This window comes from Indicator indicator, chromosome 1, assembly GCF_027791375.1.
Source record: "Indicator indicator isolate 239-I01 chromosome 1, UM_Iind_1.1, whole genome shotgun sequence".
NCBI lineage: Eukaryota > Metazoa > Chordata > Aves > Piciformes > Indicatoridae > Indicator > Indicator indicator.
The window spans coordinates 19,898,747-19,923,264 of NC_072010.1; the positions used below are offsets into that span (position 1 = coordinate 19,898,747).

General features: G+C 40.6%; 1 protein-coding gene across 1 annotated transcript in view; it reads right to left on the minus strand.

The window, feature by feature from the left end:
• The window catches only part of MICU2 (mitochondrial calcium uptake 2), a 148,685-nt gene that overhangs the window by 48,434 nt on the left and 75,733 nt on the right, over positions 1-24,518 (minus strand). The window contains exon 2 of the mRNA XM_054390754.1: positions 20,081-20,228. Coding sequence (XP_054246729.1) covers positions 20,081-20,228 — 148 coding nt within the window. The remainder of the gene's footprint in view (positions 1-20,080; positions 20,229-24,518) is intronic.

The window sequence follows — 24,518 nt, forward strand, 5'->3', positions numbered from 1 at the left end:
CAAAAACACATTTGTACATTTGAAAGATAGTATTAAACTGTAGTTTGGGGTTAAAAAGATAACAGTGATATTAATTCAACTGCTTTTTAAATTAAACAGTTTGTTCTTAAGTTTACTAATCCAAGTACAAACTTCAGGGTATTGTTGATATTGCTTATTCCTAGTGGAACAGAAAAAAAAAAGTAATAAATTAATATTACTAAAAAACCAAAACAAGAAATATTTTGTGAAAAAATTGAAGTTATTCATATTATCAGTATGAAAAATGCAGTGCTGTTACCATAATTCTGTCCAGATGCAGGGTATTTACAGCACTGTTTGTGTCCAAACAGTAAATAGCTGACGTATCAGTGCATCAAGCCAATTTAAATTACTGCAGTGGGTAAGTAACCAGGAGCACTGACATTTCATATAAATTGAGTGGGTTCTCAAGAGTCCTGTAAATATATAAAGCTATTTAGATCCAGTTTATATAGTAGCTTTTTTTTTTTTCTATTTCACCCCATCACGTATCTAAATTATTTACACCATCATTAATGCTTTCTTTTTTGTTAAAGCAGTATTTTTCTTTTAAAGAGTAATTTACTTGCACTACAGCAACACATGTTAAAAGTTCTTAGAAACACTGCAAAAAAGGTTCCAAGAGGTGACAATTGACTGGAAAAGTACAATGGAACTTCCCTAGAAGTACCAGTTTGGGAAACTTAGGTTCACCATAACCCAGGAATCCCTAGTCAGACCTTTGGAATAAAAAAAAAAAATAAAAAGAGAGAGACTGCTGATGTCCTTCTGGACTGCTATTGTGACACCTGGAAGTCTCATCAGCAGGATGCTTCATTCCTATTGCTGCACTGTTCTCACAATGGTGGTAATTGTTGCTCCTGTTTCATTCTCCCTTTGGACTGTCCTTCCACTAAATATCTAAAACAACTTACAACTGTCCCACATTGTCCACAGACTGAACACATCCTTTTTAATATCTTATTATTCTTATTTCCCTAGGGCTAGGGAATATCACAGAAACAACACCTTTTTGGTCCTTGTGAAAGATGGTCTCAGGAGTTTTGAAGAAGTTTGTGGGAAGACCCCTGAAGTGGAGCTCTCCCATTGTTAAGGGAAATTGCCTCATTCACAGAACAGCTTAAGTTGGAAGGGGGCTCTGGAGATCACTGTGATAACTGTAATGTCCTTAACTTTTCACAGTGACAAACGGAAAAAGCTCAAAGCAGGGCAAGTCAGGACAGGTTACCCAAGACCATGTGCAGTGGAGTTTTGAATAAATTTGCAGATATTTGTTTTTATAAGGGCTATGAATACAAGACACTTCTCTAATTTAATACAGTAACACGATCAACTTTGCAATAGGAAAATACCAATTCAGGTGCTTTTGTAACCTAAATTAACACCAATACAAGCAATTGTTAGTAAGTCTCATATGGAGTTTTAGGATTTCCCCCCCTTGCTTATATCAAAGGCAACCACATTGTTATGCAGTTGAAGCCTGTATCACAGAATCACAGAACATTAGGGGCTGGAAGGGACCTCGGAAGATTATCTAGACCAATCCCCCTGCCGGAGCAGGATCACCTATACCAGATCACATGGGAACACATCCAGGCAGGTCTTGAACATCTCCAGAGAAGGAGACCTAATGCATCAGTTGCTTCTTACGTATATTTTAATAACTTCAACTAATTTCCATCAGTGGTTAGTGAATCAGTGTAAGGAAAAATAAAATCAAACCCAAAAAGTGCTATTTTAGGGGAAGAGACTCTTGGCATAGGTGTAGTACTGTAGTACTGTAGCACTTAACTTCAGATATTTTCACAGAATCAACCAGGTTGGAAAAGACCTCAGAGATCATCAAGTCCAACCTATTACCTAATACCTCCTGACAACTAAACCATGGCTTCAAGTGCCACATCCAATTTTTTTGAACACCTTCAGGGACAGTGACTCCACCACCTCCCTGGGCAGCACATTCCACTGGGCAATTACTCTTTCTGTGAAGAACTTTCTCCTCACCTCGAGCCTAAACTTCCCCTGGCACAGCTTGAGACTGTGTCCTCTTATTCTGTCACTGGTTGCCTGGGAGAGGAGACCAACCCCCACCTGTCTACAACCTCCTTTCAGGTAGTTGTAGAAAGCAATAATGTCTCCCCTGAGGCTTCTCCAGGCTAAACCCCAGCTCCCTCAGCCTCTCCTCACAGGGCTTGTGCTCGAGGCCTCTCACCAGCTTTGTTGCCCTTCTCTGGACACGTTCAAGTATCTTAACGTCCTTCTTAAATTGAGGAGCCCAGAACTGCACACAGTATTCAAGGTGTGGCCTTAACCAATGCTGAGTATAGAGGAAGAATGACTTTCCCGGTCCTGGTGGCCACACTAGTTCTGATGCAGGCCAGGATGCCATTGGCCTTCTTGGCCACCTGGGCACACTGCTGGCTCATGTTCAGGCGGCTGTCAACCAGTACCCCCAGGTCCCTTTCTGCCTGGCTGCTCTCCAGCCACTCTGCCCCAGCCTGTAGCTCTGCATGGGGTTGTTGTGGCCAAAGTGCAGCACCCAGCACTTGGACTTGTTAAATGCCATCATGTTGGACTGTTGGACTCTGACCATCTGTCTAGTTTGTCAAGGTCCCTCTGGAGAGCCCTCCTACCCTCTAACAGATCAACACCTGCCCCCAACTTGGTGTCATCTGCAAACTTACTAATGGTGGACTCTATCTCCTCATCCAGATCATCAGCAAAGACATTGAACAGGCTTGGGCCCAACCCTGATCCCTGGGGGACACCACTAGTGACAGGCTGCCAGCTGGCAGTGGCACCATTCACCACCACTCTCTGGGCCCGGCTGTCCAGCCAGTTCCTAACCCAGCACAGAGTGCTCCTGTCCAAGCCATGGGCTGACAGCTTGGCCAGGAGTTTGCCATGGGGGATGGTGTCAAAGGCCTTGCTGAAGTCTCCAGATAGACTACATCAACAGCCTGCCCCACATCCACCAGGAGGTCACCTGATTATAGAAGGAGATCAGGTTGGTCAGGCAGGACCTGCCCCTCCTAAATCCATGCTGGCTGGGCCTGATTCCGTGGCCATCCTGCAGGTGCTGTGTGATTGCACTCAAGATGACCTCTTCCATGATCTTGCCTAGCACTGAGGTCAGGCTGACAGGCCTGTAGTTTCCAGGATCCCCCCTCTGGCCCCTCCTGTGGATGGGTATCACACTGGCCAGCTTCCAGTCATCTGGGACCTCACTAGTGAGCCAGGACTGGTGGTAAGTGATGGATGGTGGCTTGGTGAGATCATCTGCCAGCTCTCTCAGTACCCTAGGATGGATCCCATCCGGTCCCATGGACTTGTGAGGATCCAAGTGGCTCAGCAAATCTCTGACTGCTTTCTCCTGAATTTCAGGGGGACTATATGGCTCCCTGACCCCATCTACCAGTTCAGGAGGCCAGTTATCCTGCAGCCCTCCTGTCTTACTGTTGAAAATTGAGGCAAAGAAGGTATTTAGTACCTCTGCCTTCTCCTCATCTTTAGTTACAATACTCCCCTCCAAGTCCAATAAAGAGTGGACGTTCTTCTTGCCCCTCTTTTTATCATTAATATATTTATAGAAATGCTTTTTTATTGTTCTTCACAGAAGTGGCCAATTTAAGTTCTAACTGGGCTTTTGCCTCTCTAATTTCTCTCCTACATGATCGAAGAACATCCTTAAAACATATCCGGAGTTACTCCCCCCCTTTCCAAAGGTGATATACCCTCTTTTCTTTCCCTTAATTCCTTCAGAAGATGCTTGCCCATCCAGGCCAGTTGCCTTCCCCATCAGCTCATCTTTCAGCACATTGGGAGAGCCTGTTCCTGTGCCTTCAAGAGTTTCTGTTTGAAGTAGGTCCAGCCATCCTGGACCCCTTTGTTCTTAAGGGCTGCTTCCCAAGCTACTCTCTGGGTTAGTTGCTTAAATAAGCTGAAATCTGCCCTCTGGAAGTCCAAAGTAAGGGTTTTGTTGTCACTCCACCTTGTTTCCCTGCATATTGAAAACTCCACTATTTCATGATCACTGCACCCTAGACAGCCTCCTACCACCACATCTCCCACCAGCCCCTCTCTATTTGAGAACAGCAGGTCAAGCAGGGCCTCACCCCTGGTAGGCTCACATAACAGCTGTGTCAAGAAGCTGTCCTCCACACACTCTAAGAACCTTCTGGACTGCCTTCTCTCTGCTGTGTTAAGTTCCCAGCAGACCACAAGAAAAAGGGCTGGTGATCTGGAGATGACCTCCAGCTGTTTGTACAATACTTCATCTACCTCTTCATCCTGGTTGGGCAGTCTATAAGAGACTCCAGCCAGGGTGTCAGTTTTGGATTCCTGGAGATTACCAGGATGACTCGTGATAAAGGGAATCACTCTTCAGAGCTGAATTAAACTGATCCTGCCATGTCAGAATTTCCAGAAGGACTCCTTTCCCTTTATAAGGCTCTGAAGTCCAACCTTACATGAAAATTTTAGGAAGGCCATTTTAATGCAGATGACCCTAGTGATGATATTACTTTTTCCAATTGCCACTGTGAAAAGATATGGACATTTTAATGCCCATGTTTGGGAATTTTCCTACAGACGAATGCCTACTCCTTTGAGCATTTTACTGATACTGTGCAACCCTACTTCACTATTTTTGTAACTCTCTAGGTTCAGGCATTATTGCACTCTGGCTTTTCTTTCCTTTCTTTCCTTCTTTCTCTTTCTTCCCTTCCTTCCTTCCAATCCACAGTCAGGGTTCCTTTCAGTGGCTGACTAGCTTTCCTGCAGTTGAGGGCCCACATCATTCTTGCTTTTACCATTACACAGGAGTTTCTACTTCTAAAATTAGCTCATTCTGTTACTAGCACACAGAGAAGCTCTGAGCAAACCAGTAACAGCCCCTGCTGAGTCTGACTTGTTTATACATCATTAACATCTGTCACATAGCAATTAACAGATGTTTGGGAAATTTTCCTACAGCAGGTGCTCCATGGGTATGTAAGTGATAACAGAATATTCCAGTATTTTCAGCTAAGAAAGGTTTATCTTATTTTTGCCACATGAAAAGACTAATGGAACAATCTAGTTTGGGTTAGTTTCTAGAGTAACAGAATGAAGAAAGTCACATAAAACTAATTTGAAAAGTTGTCTTTATTGAGCATGTAAGGTGGTAACAGTAAGAGAGCAGTATCACAAAAAGTCTGGGAACTCCCCTAAAAGATCAGAGACAACTAAAGTAATGAGAAATGACAGATGCTAATCATGCCTTATTGTAGTAGCCAAACCACTTTTGTTAATTTTCAAGTTAGAAAAAAATAAATGCTGCCCATAGGATGTTTAATAATAAATTACTGACATGACCATCAGCCTTCCCTAGTAGCAGAAGAGCCTTCTGATGCACCAACTAGAACACCTCCTTCATTCTAAGGTGTGAAGTTCGGAGACTAAATACGAGAAGCAGAGATGAGCTGTCTCCTGACCCTGTGACTTTGAACTCCTCATGTTCTAAAGAGAAAAGTTTGGCAGAAAGAAAAATGTAATCTAGACAAGATGAAGAGTCTCACAATAAAAAAGAAGTTATTATTTTCTAGAATTGTCTTATTTCCCCAGGAAAGAAAACTTTCTCTCCTGAATTCAAAGCAGATGATGAAGCAAATCTCAAAAAAAGACATTTGGCTTTACCCTGGATTTAATTTTATATTCAGATTTTCTACAAGATTCTGATCTTACTAAGCACCAGAGAAAACACTGTATTAGGTGTGTCAAAACAGAAACAGAAGTATTTGTTCAGTAAAGATAATGGAAGAGATGAATCTAAAAGCATAAATAGAGTTTACATAAATATTCCCACTAACATCTTCTCATTTAACTTAGAATTGTAGAATCATAGAATTGTTTTGGCTGGAAAAGACCTTTAAGATTATCAAGTCCAACCATTATCTAACTCTACTAAATATGGTGCTAAACCATGTCCCTTAGCACCACATCTTTTAAACACCTCCCAGGTTGGGGATCAAACCATTTCCCTGGTGAGCCTATTCCAGTGTTTGATAACCCCTTCAGAAAAGAATTTTCTTCTAATATCCACTCTAAACCTCTCCTGGTGCAACCTGAGGCCCATTTTTAAAAAGAGTAGAAGGAAGGACCCTGGGAACTACCCACCTGTCAGCCTCACCTCTGTGCCTGGGAGGATCATGGAACAGATCCTTCTAGATGCCATGCTAGGGCACATAGAGAACAGGGAGGTGGTTCAAGACAATCAGCATGGCTTTACTAGGGGCAAATCCTGCCTGACCAACCTAGTGGCTTTCTATGATAAAGTGACTATGTCAGTGGATAAGGGATAACCTATAGGTGTGGTCCCCCTGGACTTCTGCAAGGCCTTTGACACGGTCCCCCACAACATTCTGCTTGCCAAGTTGGAGAGATACGGATTTGATGGGTGGACTATTCAGTGGACAAGCAATCGGCTGGATGGAGAGCGGTGACAAGTGGTGTCCCTCAGAGGTCCGTATTGGGACCCGTGCTGTTTAATATTTATATTAATAACATAGTGGCATTGAGTGAACCATCAGCAAGTTCGCAAATGACACCAAGCTGAGTGGTGTAGATGATACACCAGAGGGACAGGATGTCATCTAGAGGGATCTGGACAGGCTGGAGAGGTGTGCCCAGGTGAACCTCATGAGGTTCAACAAGAGCAAGTGCAGGGTTTTGCACCTGGGCCGGAACAATCCTCACTATCAATACAGAATACAGACTGGGGGATGAGGTGATAGAAAGCAGCTGTGTGGAAAAGGATTTGGGGGTGCTGATGGATGAGAAGCTGGACAGAAGCAGGCAGTGTGTGCTTGCAGCCCAGAAGGCAAATCACATCCCAGGCTGCATCAAAAGATGTGTTGCCAGCAGACTGAGTGAGGTGATTCTGCCACTTTGCTCTGCTCTGGTGAGACCTCACCTAGAGTACTGCATCCAGGACTGGAGCCCTCAATATAGGAAGGACATGAACCTGATGGAACAGGTCCAGAGGAGTGCCATGAAAATGATCAGGGGGTTAGAGCACTTCTACTACAATAGCAGGCTCAGGAAGCTGGGGTTGTTCAGCCTGGAGAAGAAGAGGCTCCGGGGAGACCAAATAGCAGCCTTCCAGTATCTGAAGGGGACCTACTAGAAGGATGGACAGAGACTGTTTACAAAGGCCTGCAGTGACATGAAGGGGGGCAATGGCTTCAAACTAGAGAAGAACAGATTTAGATTGGATGTTAGAAAGAGGTTCTTTACCATGAGGGTAGTGGAACACTGGAACAGGTTGCCCAGGGAGGTGGCTGGGGCCCCATCCCTGAAGATATTCAAAGTGGGGCTCGACAGGGCTCTGGGCAGCCTGAACTAGTTGAGGATGCCAACTGCAGAAGCGGTTGGACTAGACGACCTTCAGAGGTCCCCTTCCAACCCAGACCATTCTACGATTCTATGATTCCTTTTGTCCTATTACTTGTTGCTAGAGAGAAGAGACCACCACCCACCTTGCTACAACCTCCAAATTATAGCAGCCTTCAGCATACTGGGCTTCTGTGCCCACTGCCTCCAATTATGCTTGCCATTGTCTGCTTCCTTCCGTACTAAGATTCTCCAACAAAACTAATTTGTCCTTCAAAAGCAATCTTGGACTTGCAAAACAAATAATTTTTCCTGTTCCTATGCAAAGACAGTTACTCTGACAATGGTGGAACACTGAACAGGTTGCCCAGGGAGGTGGTGGAGGTCTCATCCCTGGAGACATTCTGGGTTAGGTTTGATAGGGCTCTAAGCTACCTGATCTAGTTAAATATGTATCTGCTCACTACAGGGGGTTGGACTAGATGACCTTCAGAAATCACTTAAAACCCAGTACATTCTATGATTCTACTACCTATGGGCATGTGGTAGTTTTAGGGCCACATTAGGATGTTTTTTGTGAGATCTTTGTCTTAATCAGTATTATGTGACTATATTATTATTCTTCACCTAAGAATATAGAAAATAATTTGCTTTACTGTACTGCCCTCACCTAGAAGACACACGGAGTTACAAATGAAATTTGAAGCTCTTCTGCATGTAACACCTGTGAATAAACCACAGGCTAAAAAGTCTAAGTGTTGTTCTCGAGTGAGCGCTGCTTTGTACCATTTTTTCCCATTGTCTGAAGCTGCAGTTTGACAATTCAGATGTTCCAGCACAGTATTAATTTTAAAAGTTCGTGACTTAACACCCTTGTTCCATCCCTTTGTCCACAGTGATTGCTAGCAGATTGTGCCATAAGCCAGGAATGAAGATGGCTTTACAAGAATAAATCAGAATTCTGACAAGTATGGAATAAATGGAACCATAGAATGGATGGCCTCACTTGGCCAGAAGAGATAGAAATAAGCTTGGGTTTGCTTAACCTAAAAAGACTAGTGCTGAGTGGTAATATAATTATCTATAATGCATCATGGGCTTACGATTCAAAAGAAGAAAAGCTATTTTAGATAATGGGAAATGTTGGCACAAATGCAAATGCATTTAAACATGGATTAATTTTAGGCTGGGTATCAGAAGAGTTTTCAAGCAACAGAGGAGATGCTGTGTTACCAATTTCTTATATAAGTAGAGGTTACAAATGATTTTAAATTGAGCATGAAAATTTATAAAAAGTCTATATTTACAATTTAAAAATTGCTAAAATATGAGCTGACTTTTACAATACATATGATAAATTGTGACATACTTACCCAGGAAATGTTAAAAACAAGTGCTAAGCCATTACATATCCCCCTAACAGAGGATACAAATCCTTGAAAACAGACTGCAAGATATCCCATGATAACTTCAGTGAGCTGTGGTGATAGTGGTTGGAAGGGACCTCCGGAGATCATCAAGTCCAACCCCCTTGCCAGAACAGGACCACAGATTTTAGTGCAGGTCACACAGGAATGCACCCATATGGGTCTTGAAAGCCACCAGACGAGACTCCACAACCTCTCTGGGGAGCCTGTTCCAGTGCTCTGTGACCCTTACAGTGAGGAAGTGCCTCCTCATGCTGAGGTGGAACTTCCTGTGCTGTAGTTTATATCCATTGCCCCTTGCCATATCACAGGGTGCAAGTTAGAAGATCCTTCCCCTCCCTCTTGACACCCAGGCCTATATATTTATAAACATTTAATAAATCCCATCTCAGTCTTCTCTTCTCCAGACTAAACAGTCCCAGGTCTCTCAGCCTTTCCTCAGAAGGCACATGGTCCAGTCCCTTATTCATCCTCGTAGCCCTCCATTGGACTCTCTTGAGTAGATCCCTCCTGAACTGCAGAGCCCAAAAATGGACATAATATTCCAGGCGAGGTCTCACTAGGGCAGAGTAGAAGGGGAGGAGAACCTTCCTCGACCTGCTGGACACACTCCTCTTAATGCACCCTAAGATACCATTGGCCTTCTTGGCCACAAGGGCACATTGCTGTCCCATGGATAACTTGCTGTCCACCAGGACTCTCAGGCCCTTCTCCACAGGGCTGCTCTCCAGCACATCACCATCCAGCTGTACTGATGCAGTTTATTAGTCCCTCCCAGATGCAAGACTCTGCACTTACACTTGTTGAACCTCATTAGATTCTTCTTTGCCCAGCTCTCCAGTCTGTCCAGGTCTTGCTGAATGGCCACACAGCCTTCGGCATTATCAGCCAAGCCTCCCAGTTTAGTATCATCAGCAAACTTGATGAGCAGATGCTCTCTCCCTTCATCAGTGTCATTGATGAAGATGTTGAACAGGACTGGACCCAGCACTGATCACTGGGGGACTCCACTAGTTACAGCTCTCCAGGTGGAATTGGTACCATTAACCACCACTCTTTGGACTCTGTTTTGTAACCAGTTCCTAATCCATCTCATTGTCTGTTCTTCTGTCCTACACTTCCTGAGCTTGCTCATAATGTTATGGGAAACAATGTCAAAAGCCTTACTAAGGTCAAGGTAGACTACATCCACTAGGCAGATAACCTTTTCCCTCCCTTACAGCAGTGCTGGACATGAAGAATAGGGACTGTCCTCCTGAAATGAGCATTTATTTTAGCTGCAAAGGAAAGAGATTGAACCACCATCTGAATCAAGTTTTAAGCAGGCTTTTACAATTCTCAAAGTGGGTGTAAATGAAACAATAGCTGGCTTTCCTGTAATGAAAGAGCAAAGTCATTTTATGCTGCCCACTGCACTTCTACATTGACTACACTGGGTTAAAAGCTCCTCTAACTTTTTCAGCAGCAGGGATTGCCTTTATTGCCATGACAAAAAATGTTGCTCTTTCATGGTAAATAGTTTCTGTCTTCTGCCAATTCAAACAAAACCAGAGAAGCAGATGAAATTTTTGAACACCAGGTTTTATATTTTCTCTCAAGAAAGTGACAGCAAACCAGAAGTAAGGTCTCACATTCTCTATCACCGAAACATGAAACATGAAACGTGGAGAAGTTAAATAATTGCTATGTCAGGGTATCGGTGACTGTTCCGAAGTTTAATTACTGTCAGACACAGTAAATAAACACAGTCCCAATGGAAAAGTAGATGTCCATCTACGCAAAACTGAAGTACTATTTTCATTATTCTCTACTATAAGAACCTGCTTTGTCAGACTCACAACCCTTTGGATCCAGTCCACGGTTAGGAACAAACACATCTCACTCCTACCTGTGAAAACCAAAAGCAAAAAAAAAAAAAAGACAAAGGTGATCTGTTTTTTGGAACTGGCAGTTTCTCCAGTGGGGTATGTGACTGACTTAGCCCTTGCCAGTATCAATGCAGTAGCAAGACATTATTGTTCCAGCAATTCCAGCAGTACCAGAGGTACTGGTGCAAAGGACACGTATTCAAGGCTTAAAAAGAAGACTAGGACTTGGGAAAGCAAGCTGTGTCATACTGAAAACTTCAAATGTCACCTCTTCTGAAAGAGAACTAAAACAGTCTGGATAAAGTCAAATGGCAGCTGGACGCTTTACATTAAAATTCTATACAAAGAGTCCTTTAAAAAAAATTTAAGCCAGGTAGGGCTGTAGCTCTTGGTAAACAAAGTCCCAGGATACTGCATTTTTTATACACTGATAAGCTAACTAGAACACACAGGAATGGCCAGTTCACATGCATTTGGACTACGATGTAATGAGGCTGAACTACCTTTCATCTAGTAAGAAGAAATGTGAGATTTTTTGGAAGACATGGTATCTTTAGTTAGCTGTGGATGAAAAATTCTTACATTTTAATCTAGCTCTGTGAGGAAAGATATTTAACTAAAAATGTAGCTAGCACAATGACCAAGTGCTTGCTGGAAAATGTTAGAAGATTGATTGACTAAGAGCTGATTATATTCTCCCTGGCAGTAAGAAGGCTGGTAAGACCAAGAGAAGGCACTGCCATGTAAGCAGGTGGCTCTAACAAGAACTTGAGTGTTTCACACATGGAAAGAAGTCTGAGCTTGGTATTTGCTTTTGTTTCACAGCAGATGAGGAAGGCTACTGAGCACAATCTGTGCTATAACACACTGCAGGTGCAGTGCTGGGAAGAAAATATGAGAGCATAACCCGGGAAGTTTCTCCCTTAGGAAAATGATGCCCATGTTTTCCAAACAGGGAGCAATGGAACTTCTCAAAGGTTTCCCTGGAGACCACAGCCGTTTGGCATGTAAGGACAGATCCTCTCATCTACCAAAGCAGGCTGCACACGTTGCTTGACGCTATTGCCTAGAAGGAAAGTAATTGATACTCAATTGTTCTACCTTAGATATTTTAAAAAAACCCATAATATAACTTCAGAACATGCAGGGGAAAATAAATAAGTCTATATCAAAATTACTCAAAAAAAGATAAATCATATGACTAATATAATAAAAATTTAGCATTGGCCTATGGTAAAGCACAGAACCATCAGCAGTAAAAGAGTTACAGACAACTGAAAGCGTCAGGCTAGAATGCATGCTAGATTTTGGCAGGAGCTTGACCTGCACTCCTTGGCACCTGCTATCATCCACTGAGGGTCTGCCAGATCCCCATCAGTTCTAAATATCTGAATTCAACCCAAGGAATTTTAAAAACAGATTGTACTTCTTAGGTATAAACCAATACCTGTTTGTGTTAAGGACATATGTTGCAAGAAATTAAAATTTAAGAGTGATAAAAATTCATTGAGTCTGATTTTCACGCTACATCTGTTAAGACTTAATTGTCAGTTAAGCAAGATGTTTCTGAACTGATTACGTTCCAATGAATTTATTAAAATAATAATCCTGAAGTAATCTGTCAGAAAGTATTCAGAACCCACGGCAAGAAAAATCCCAGAGATGTTTTCTGTGGTATGCCAGAACTGTGCTACAAATGTAGTTGAAACAGTGCGTGGTCTGCTACAAAAATAAAGAAGCTTTACAAACAGGAAAATATTCAGAGACCAAGACTGATTGTATGAGTTCTTGAAACTTGCTCATATGTATTAAAAAAAAAAAAGTGACTGTTAAGTATTTTAAATATCACAGTAACATGTCACGAAAACTGGAATACTTGACTAAAGGAGAAACTGCTGCAAGACTTCTGAAATTCTAAGGCAGCCCATGTTTATACAACAAGCAGACTCCTGTTATTAATAACCAGATCTTTCCATTACTTGTACTACAAGTATTCTGTATATGCACAATACATTCTCATTCGTTTCAAAGAATCTGTTTTCCATTCAGATGCCATTAAATAACCAATAACTTTCACACTTTAAATAACTAAATCCTTCAAGACGTATGTTGTGACCACTTGCTTCTTGCTCACAACTCTGCTGAAACCTGGACAGTTTTATTATTGGTACTATTTTTGTACTGTTTAAAGAAATTGCTTTCATTCATTGAGAAGCTACAACATACCTTCTCATTAATCACTTTTTCAAAAAGCTAAATAGCTAGCAATGTATTTTCAAAAGATAACATCTTGCCAACATTTTTACCTAATCAGTAAGCACTGCAGTCAGTTCAGAGAACTCTGATTCTGTCTCATTCTCCAGCTAGTCAGCAATACCACAAAGGGAAAAATAAGAATTAATCATGACAAAGCCACAAGATTATTACAATCTTATTGTCATCTCATGCAGACATAACCACAAAAAGACAAATGTAATTATACAATGTCAGTATGTATTTTCCTATTTGACCTTACAAAGAATGTACCCTAGGTACCTTCAGCACTGTCATACCATGGTTCAAGGCCTGGAAATGGAACCAAGGGAAAAAAGGATTACGCTATGTGCAACAATATGCTAAAACCTACTTCTTCTTAAGTGATTTTGCTCCATGGCTGCCTTTCCTCCAAACACCAATACGCAATCCTTCTTCCTGCCCATCCAGCTGTGCATGCTTCCCTGCTGCTGCAGCTACAGGGGCTACTGTGCTGGAAGACAGCTCTTGCCTAACACCTCTGCTCTAATCGCATCTCTCACACCTCTTTATTTTAGACTCTCAACCTAACAATTTTAGACTCTCAACCTAACAATTTTTTTCTGAAAAATGAAAGCAAACAAAGAAATTAGTGCATAGAATCATAGAATGGTCTGGGTTGGAAGGGACCTCCAAAGGTCATCTAATCCAACCTCCAGTGGCCAGATTAATATCATAAAGAGCAGACTGGCCAAGAGACCAGATTTGATTGCTGAAGGGTGGGAGATCCCATCTCTCCTCAAGAATTCCATCACAGATTCTGCTACATGGTACTTCATGATGCAACTGCTAAGAAAATGCATTTCACAACCAGACATAAATACACATTACCAAGATTACAGAAATTGCTGCAGTATTTCTACCATTTCTGGATAAAGAACTACTTCTCTTCAAATTAATTTTTAGATAAACCAATCCCATGAAGATCACTGATGTTGCATCAGAGAGCCTATGTAAATATGTTATCACTGTTAATATATTATTGCTGAGGGCAAAAGAAGGGAAAAAAAAATCAATTGGCTGAGGTACAGCATTTTATCCAAAAAGATCCGATATTTTATCCAGAACATAAATTTTAATATATTTTAATGGAAAGTAAAATATGTTACTTTGAAGACTTTGGTGTTGTAGTAGGATTTCCTAATGCTGCTCGGGTGATGAAGGGCAGGTGGAGATAAAAAGTTCACAGTATTGCCTGGTTACAGAAGCTGAAATTTTTGGCAATCTGCTTATCTTTGTTTATGTGTACAGATGTATGATTCATTCCAGTCTGATCAGTTACATAACATGAAATTCAAGTCACAATGAAGACACTTAAGTATAGGCATCTGAACTCCCACTAGTGGCAAAGCCTCAAGATCCAGAAGGAAAAGCAACTGACTCAGCTCATTCTGAAGTGCCTATCAATTGGCTGGTCTCTCTTGGCTGTCCAAATCTCACCTACTGCACCAGCACTGATCTCCACCAAGGACAATGCAGAACTCAATATTCTAGCCATCAGAGGCTTCCACCGTACCCTTTCTGCAGATTCATTCCCAGGAGCCAGGCTCTCAGTGACGTCCAGTGATAGGACACAGGGCAATGGGTGCAAGCTGGAGCATAGGAGGTTCCACAGGAACATAAGGAAGACTTTTTTCACTGTGAGTGTGACAGAACACTGGAACAGGCTGCCCAGAGAGGTTGTGGAGTCTCCTTCTCTGGAGACAATCAAAACCCACCTGGATGTGTTCCTGTGTGACCTATTCTAAGTGATCTTGCTAGGAAGGGCATTTGCACCAGATGATCTTTTGAGGCCCCTTCCCACCCCTAATGTTCTGTGATTCTGTATGACATGAAGCCACATATCATATCAAACCTGCAAATATATCACAACCTTGTGCCAAACATGTTTTGCCATAAAACTTAATGAACTCAAACAACTTCTCACAGTAAACTCACAATACATCAGTACTCACTGACAAATAGGAGTTTACTGTGGAAATACTGCCTCTGGCACCCTGGTGCTACAGAACACAGATAAAGCAGTGGTTCAGAATATGAAGGTACTATGATAAATTGCATCTGGACTGAACATCCACAGAAAGATCAGTATCTACATGTACCAGGTATCACAGAATCATAGAATGGTAGGAGCTGGAGGGAAGTTCTGGAGATAATCTATTTCAACCCTGGATCAATTGTTACCATCTGAACGTCTGTCTTCTGCTTGACAAAGGAAAGAAATTCTGAAATAAGACTAATCTTCTCCATTAAAATGCACATAAATATAGTCCAGGTTTATTATACTGCAAAATTTTCATTGTCTGAAGGATTCTTGTATCTGTACTCCTTTACAAAATTTAATACAGAATTTTGCACGTGTTTATCATGGTTCAACCCCAGACAGCAACTAAGCACCACACTGCTGCTTGGTCACTCCTTCCACCCAGTCAGGTGGGAGAGAGAAATGAAAAACAAAAAGTAAAGCTTGTGGGTTGAAGTAAAGAAAGTTTAATAGGATTAAAAAAAGGAAGAAAATACTACTAGTGGTGCTACTACTACTACTGTGGCAATAATACTAATAAAAGAATTAGCATATACAAACCACATGACAGTGCAATTGCTCACTACTCACTGATTCATATCCAGTCAATTCCCAAGTACCAATTGGCCACCCTTGGCCAACTCCTCCCCATTTATATCCTAACCATGATGTTCTACAGTATGGAACATCTCTCTGGCTAGTTCACATCAGCTGTCCCGGCCACGCTCCCTCCTAGCTTCTTGTGCATCTGTTTACTGGCAGAGCATAGGAATATATCTTAATTTAGGATAAGTGCTGCTTGAAAACAACTAAAACATCACTACGTTATCAATACTACTCTCACACTAAATCCAGAACACAGCACCGTAACTGTTACTAGTAAGAAAATTAATTCTATCCTAGATGAAAACTGGACAATTTTCTACAACAGCATATCAGAGAGATTTCTGTGGAGAAGCTCTAACACAAAATTGGTTGCATGACCTGAAATCATAGAATCATAGAATCAACCAGGTTGGAAGAGACCTCCAAGATCATCCAGTACAACCTATCACCCAGCCCTATCCAATCAACAGAACCATGGCACTAAGTGCCTCATTCAGTCTTTTCTAGATCGTCTCCAGGGACAGCGACTCCACCACCTCCCTGGGCAGCCCACTAAAAGTATATGCACAACTGTTTAAAAGATGAGTTTTACATGAAGCAGCAAGGGTCTTTGAAAAATAATCCTGCATTGCAATGCAAATTCAGTGTAAGTTGGATGAGCCTTATCTTTCTTATACCTGTTATCTTTAAAATGCTAGAATTTCTGATGCAACATGAATTCATATTATTTGATATTATTAGACATTGAAAAGTTTTTACATCACAATGTGTAACAAAATCCACTTTTTCACTAAACCATCATTGCATCAGATATGATGGATTACATGAACATCCCAAAGATTACCCAGAAGGACTTGGCTGATTTTGCAATGGTTTGCCACGCATCCCTATGGTAACATTGTTTTAACATGAAACTACATGGCACATTGCCCCAAAAAATCTCAACAGTGCATTTAGTATGCACTGTGTTAACTGGTGTGAAACACTGTTGTAGGTGTTCAAACGCTGTGCCACATTACCACATCTCATTTACTGTTTGCCACTGTTTATAAAGAGGTGGCTGCTTCCTTCCGTAAAATAACTAACGGTAACAGAATTAGTCAAATATTTACAAAGGTAATCCAGTGTGAAACGCTGCATCTAAAAGCAAGCACTGTGGGTGTTTTTTTTTTTGACGGTGCCTTTCTTTCCTTATACAGAACAAAGCAAGCCTTCCAGGAAACTGCATTTGTTAACAGCTCATTCTCCTTAGATGGCAGGTCTGTAAATACTTTTCTTCATTATCACCCTAACAGTAAATAACTTTGCAGGTGTGATTTAACCAAAAGGAATTTCAAGATTTCATAATTTTTGGGTTACCTTAAAGAGAGTGTATAATAGAGAAACCCATGCACAAGGAAACAAATGAGCAGAACTAGCAAACTAATTTATCAAGCAAGGTTCAAGATGACTTGGGTTGGATGACAGTTGATATATTTGCACTACAGTTCATCTGTTCTCTTATCTAGGAAAGGGTTCTATAATAAATCATAATTTATTGCATGTTTTGCAACCTTGTCAAAGGGCACACCTAAGATTTTTGCTTCGGTAATAAATTCTACCCAATTGTATACAGGAATTCACTTGACAATCTGGACATTGCTAAAATATTTTGGTATTTTCTAATATCAGCCCTTCTGATCTAGCACCAACAACTCATCTGCTTTACACAACACTACATCTACTGTCTTCTGAATTGAATTATGCTTAAAAACCAACAGGACATTTCAAAGTAATTCTCCAATGACAGTCACCAGTGAGCAAAAAAATCCAAGGCTGCTGGACAAAGACTCCTAATCTCAACCCATAACTCTTTCTTATCCCCTATTTTTGTTTGCCTTTTCGCCATCTGGGAATGTTTATTTCTGAAGAGGAACAAAGCAACAGAATATTGTGCTCATCCCCAGCAATATTTGTTGGTGTACAGAGCTAAATGCTCATGAGGCTGGTCACATGTTCCTGTCTATTGTCTGTAAAAAAATAAAATCAGAAACAAAACTTTTAGAACACCCTAAGCCTTCCATATTATTATACATGGTAACCACTTGGCAAACTTCAAGCAAATATTTATGAAGGTGAATGGTTATCTACTGCCAGGGTGTTTCAAATTTTTTGAGAGCTTTTTTTTTGATGAATCAAAAATAGGTAGAGAATAACCAAATCACTGCAGCTTTAAGTTCAAGGCTCACCACTTACATGCAGTATCATTTGTTAAAATTGCATCTCAGTATGCCAGTAAGTGAAGGGCTTTATAGGAAGAGCAGTGGCATGCCTGTTTTCCTTTCTAAAACCACTGTTCATGGTGAAAAAGAAATAATTTTATGATATAAGCAGAAAGTTTCCCAAAGTAATTGCTGCTTTGCTATTAAGTTCATCATCTTGATTTACTTTAAGTATACCTGGATGAACATTTGATATAGGTTTGTTTATCTTTTTCATATGAAACTTTTCTAAACACAATGAATGAACCACTGCACTTAAAATACTTCAAGTTTCCTATTTCTCTTCTAACAAATGCCATGTCTGCTTGAAGTTACAAGAAAATCTAAAATTCCAAGCAATATGACCTGAAGAGAATTGCTTATAATTGCATTTACGTTACTGGCCAAAGAACCCACAGCAATGGCACTTAAATTTTTTTTCTGATCACTAGATTCAAGTATTAACATTTTTCTCTGAATTGTCTATGCTGCTGCTACTGGAAGCCTGACCCCAATTTGAAATGCTAGCTATGCATTAGTGCAAAGGGGCATTTCATTCCTCTGTTTTTTCTTGCCATTATTTTTTCCTTTTCTGTTTAGTGCTGTTTCCTACTCAGATTAGCAAAGTAACAGAAATTAACTTGGCTGCATTACAAATAAATCTTACCGGCATTCCACTTCATTAAAAATCTGCACGTGTACTATTATAGCCGGAGTAACTAATTAATATGCATGATCTGCTAAGACCGAAACACTTATTTCCCCAACCTTGCTTTCACAGACAACTGTCTGAAACCCACACCTTCATAACTGAAAACTTTGGTATTCACTGTCTTTCCACTGAAAGACTAAAAAAAAGGCTAAGAAAACTCAAAAGAAAATCCCTTCTAGGTTTTTAACTTAATGACCCAAGTTTTGAAGGGGGAAATAACTTTTTCTGTTAGCCATATATTAAAAAAACAAAACAAAACAAAAACCCCCAAAAACTTATTTTGAGAGTCTCCATGACTCTTGAGGTCATAAAGTCCTTTTAAGGATTTACATTCAGCTTTGTATATTAGATATTATGTGTCAACTCTGAAGCCATGTATCTTACAGATTTTTGGTAGACACAAGAAAACTTATTTTATTACAGATTCTTGTGTTGTATTCTTGACCACTTGCACCATTCTACCTCAAGTTTCCCACAGGCTTGAATCAAAGTGCTTTCAGGTATCCTTCTTTCTTCCTGTCTCTCAAGCCTTTTCACAGAACCCTGAATTTCTCTCTGCATTTCCTGTTCAATACACTCAAGTCACTCAGATGTTCACTGCTAACTGGGCAAAGCATCCCAGACTATAGTGGCTTTTGCTCGACAACGTGTCCCCCTTGTCAGTACATGTAGACTGAAGCAAACAACAATTAAAGTTGGGATTTCCATCTCTTTCCCTCAGCAGATGTACCAACAGGGTATTTGTCCGAGTGACAATCCTCTCCAAAACCTGGAGAGTTAAGGAAAACCTAACCTTTCTAAAGCACGAAATTCTTGGGAAAGTTGTAAAGCCAGATTTTTTGAGAAAAAACATATACCATTAAAAAAGTTACTATAACATAGAAATTACAGAGGATGATACAAAGAAGATAAAAAGACACTTAAGGAATAGAAGAGAGTTAATGAGGCCAGAAAAACCAGGAGAGGACAATAACCTCTGTACTTTGTGCACAGGTCTTATCTTCCTCTCAGAAAAACATGTTTTGATTTGTTCTTAACTAGGTTTTGTATAAACCAGAGATTTGAAACCAGAACCTAGAGCTGACCTCAATGCTGCACTACACTCATTCCAGTTAACTTCTATCACTGCCTTTTCTAATAAAAAAGGTTACAGAGTACTTATTGGTAAAGTGGATAGATAATGGGGGCAAGAATGGTATAAACACTATTATATCACAGTCCTACTATTTTCTGTAGCATGTTAGTAATTGAGGAACTCAATTACTCAATTGAGGATACTCATCTGACATACAAATTGTGCAGAGATGTAATGTCATCAAACCACCAGATTCCTAAATCATCAGCTTCACTTCACTGGTGGTGGTGGTCTGTGAGAATCCTCAGGCACAAAATTCATACACTGGCTTCTGCTGAATTATTTCAGATAAGGGATCTTGTCCCAGTGATCTGCAAATCATATCTTCAAGGGGACCTGCATGTTTATTTTCCTTCACAGATACAATGATGAGCAAACAACTTACGTTCAACTTGATCAAACACCACTGAAAACAAGAAATCTCTTGGTGTCATGTAATGTTCTCCTTCGTATTCCAAAGATGCAAATTGCATGAAGCGATGCTTCCGAAGAGACAATCTTTCATCTCTTTCCACATCAATGATATTTTCTTTCTGAAACAGAAAAAAAAAAATCCATGCAGAAAGATGGTTGTGTTTGCAGGTCAACTCTGAAATTACAAAGAATCCTATACCTTGTCTTGATTCACTTCAGTATTACAGCTATTAATGGCATGGTCTTAATGAATGACAATTCAAGGTGTTTTTTGTCTTCACTGAGAGAGTGTCTTAATAACACAGCTGAGCCAAATTAACGGCTTGCTGTCACCAAAGGCTACCCTTACTTCCCATGCCCCTGCTCTTGGCCATATGGTCCTGCACCTCCCCACTTGCCAGTTCAGTTTCTTGTTGGACTCTCGCTGAGCCAAATTCAGCTTCTTAACTCAAGAAAAAAACTAACCCAACCAATCAGGAAACAGCATTTTGCCATGTTAGTGACTGTCTCAGCAAATGTTGAAATGTGTTTGGCATCTGTGCAAATGATCCACTCCTAATAGTAATTACCAAGTTGTGGAGCAACTCTTAAGACAGGAGAATAAAAATGTCTTAGTTTAAATACGGGCCTATCAGAGAAGTTAGAAAAATGGGAAAAGCAATGGAAATGCAAACAAAAGTGTCAGAAATTACATCACCAAACCCAAACCTTTAATTAGTTAAGCAATCAAAAAACTTAAATCTCCCTCTCTCTTATATATTGAGAGTCATGATTGAAATCTTACAAGCTGACAACACTTTGATGAGTAGTAACAGCATTTACAGGCAGCAAGAGAGGACACACAGTGAAACAGAAACACGTATCTTTGAAATCTTAAAATATAAAAGTGACAACACGGAAAACAAGACAGCCTAAAATTCAGAAGACATCGTGTGTTATTTGAACATTGATCATGGAACAATTTTATGACCAATGGCATCACTGAACTTTAGAACTCATCAAAGATGTGAGAAAGTGAAGAAAAAGCAAGAAAATCCAAGGCTAAGTACCAAGATTCCAATTTGAACATACTTGGAACAAGTCAGTAAAGAGCAAGATGGATGTGCAGCTAGGTCAGTGCCCACGGCACTGCTCAGTGTGGGATGTAGATGTGTGGATACAGCCTAGAGCATGGCCTGCCAAGGTGCTGCACCACATCTTCCAGCAAATGACCATTATTCACTTAAGCAGTTTTCAGCTTCTGGTTAGTTCCTATGGAGCTGATCTAGTGTGAGGTGTCCCTGCCCATGGCAGTTGGAACTGGATGGTCTTTGAGGTCCCTTCCAACACTGACAATTCTGTGGTTCTGTGACTGCTTGCATTACTTCTGAGAAAGGGCAGTGCAAGCAGTTCCTGGTTACACCCAGGCCAAATGCAGGTGCTGCAAGAGTGTCACCAACTGATGTTAAAACACAGGGTCTGCTGTGCTGAGTGTGTTTATGGCATGAACTGTGGGACACAGAAGGGCAGACAGTATGTGAATGGAGAAGTGGGGAGACCAGTGGGAACACCTCACTTGCTTTTGCTGAAATCAGCACTGGTTATAGACATGCAAGGTAACAGGTACCCAGTTGCACAGGAGGTTGTTATGACAATCAAGAACATGCAAATAGCATAGTAGGTAATGAAGCACCTCTGTATTTGTGTGCACGCATCCAGGGACTGGGCAAGCAAGAAGGGAATGGGACTCTGAACCACTTTAAGGCTGTGATCAGATTTCTGACCCTTTAGTTTTAATTTGCTATTCCTCCAGGATGGGGACTGCTGTTTTTACTATTCCTCCAGGATGAGTGACTGCTCATTCAGTTTCCTCTGCTGAGTTAGAATAATTTCAGAATCAAGTGCGAGCAGTCACATTTTCTCCATCCAGATGACAACAGACCAGTATTTAAAAGTAAATGTAATGCAAACTTCACTCTTTTTAAAACTTTGTGGGACAAGTGACTCTAACGATTTGGTTAACAAGATTGAACAAATGTTGTAGATATCAAATGAACAGTGCATAGTTGCTGGGTATTTACATGCAGCATTCTTATTAAAACCATCTCCTTCTCATAGCAACATAAGCAATTTTGCCCGATGGCAAATTAAAAAAAAACCCAAAAAACCAAAAAAAGACAATCTTTCTCCACAAATATAAAATAAAAAAGTTTAGACAAGAAATAAAGAGCTAATCCTACAACATGTTCAAACCAAGTTCTTAAATCTTGCAGTATTTGCCTGAATTCTGTCTAAAGCTAAACTTGTTAATGATATCAAGCATTGAATTTCAGCAATCCACAACTTAAACTGAAATAGACATGTACAAGTTCACATATCAACTCTGAACAGTGCCTTGTATTTGGAAAAGAATGTATTTCCATTGGAATCACAATAATGTGTGATTACAGCCTCATCAAGCCCCCTTCTTTTCAGGAAACTGACTTGCCTTGGAAACACTTATAAAGGCCAGCTTCAGATGCTAGCACAAATGAGATAAGCAAACCTTACAGGATGAAATGCATCATCTGTGCCACCTCCTACCTTGTTTTCAAAGCTTTTGCAAAATTCCTGGTACCTTGTCACTTTATGAGATCAGTGCCTGCTGAAAGCACCCCGAACCCTCTGGACACCAGCACAAGATATGCTAGAGCTCCACTGCTCACATGCAACTGCTTACTACTACTTCTGAACAGCTATGGCCCTCAGATTGAACATTCAAGGCAATGCAATGGCAGTAAACCAATTTATATCAGCTATACAAACCCAATAAAGATCATTGCAAAGACGGTTGGTATCTTTACTTCTGCTTCCCCCCCAACATTTTAGCCTTTACTGTGCCAGTCTCTGCAGCATACACCAAGCACCATACTCCAAGTATGCTAATATTAAACAAAAAAATCTCACAACAGACTGTGCAGGATTCCGGACTGCAGAATTATAACATGAAAGCAAAATGTTTGCAATTATCTCATATTGCATTATTTTTAATTTATGAAGGATACAAGGCAAACCTCAGTGAAGGTCTGTGAGAGAAACATGCACAAACAAAATAAAAAGCCTATCAAAATATTTCAAAACCATTAAGTTTTACCCTCCGCAACAGTTATTAGAATAAAGGTTAAATTTCCCCAAGTGACTGTGCATTCTGCACAGAATCTAACAAAAAATAATCTGAAAGATCCTTCTTACTAAAGAACATCTGGAGGCTGAGTGAACTGGACTTTTTCAACCCAAAGACACAGAATCAGGGGGACTTAATAGAAAGCAGGCAGTGCCTATGGGGAAATTATCAAGATGACTAACCTGCGCTTCTCCACTGGAGGTTCATACAGCTACATCACCTCCATTAAACATGGTCCTTTTTATAACAAATGGTGAAAATGACAGTTCTGGAATTACGGGACATCTATAGCTGTCTGGACAGAGAGTTCAGAATATGCATGGAGGGACAGAGCGATACAAAAGAAACAGCTATCTCCCTTCCCTCAAAACACATTTGCACAATGTTATTGCATGAGAGAATGAAAAACTGGGCAACCGTAACCAGAGTAGAAGCTTGGAGAAGGAAAGGTGCTGTCAGAGGTGTTACACACTTCAGCCAGATCAGGAAGTGTGTAAGGAATACAGATTTTTTTTACTGTCCAGAGTGAAGGGAGATGGCACCAGAAGCCACATATCAAATACCACACTGTGATGACAAAAGGACTTTAATTGTGATCTTGGTGATGGTTAATAAGCACTGGAACAGGCTGCTCAAAAAGGTTGTGGAGTCTCCTTCACTGAAGACTTTCAGAACCTGCCTGGATGTGTTCCTGTGTGGCCGGCCCTAGGTGATCCTTGGGCTTGATCTCTGGAGTTCCCTTCCAACCCCTAACATTCTGTGATTCTGTGGTCTTCTCAAAGTATTTTCCAAACCCAACAATAAAACTGTTCAGATTAGTTTAATACAAATTAAGAACTTGAATCTGTTACATTTGGCATCAAATGCTAGAAATTCACCATCGAGTTGTAACAACCACAACAAAGTGATGACTCTTCAGGTGTTCGACAAAAACAATCTATAAAATTATTTCTAGAATGTTAATTAAATGCAGCTGGATGTTTGCCTTTTAAAGATAAGTCCTAATGATCTTATTCTCACTTTTCTTGATTTCTTCCTTAAACATACTGCCAGCATTTAATTAAGCTTTGAATAATGCCTTTCTCATATTTTGGTCACCGTACTTTTGTTAGGCACACTGCCAACTACACCCCTCAAACTGCCTCAGTTCTTCTTTTCATCACACAGAATCACTCTCATAACCTAGGTCAACAACATGAGCATAACACTTTACTATGACTATTCAGATCACAACAATAATTTCAGAATGTCTCAGGGAGCATAATTA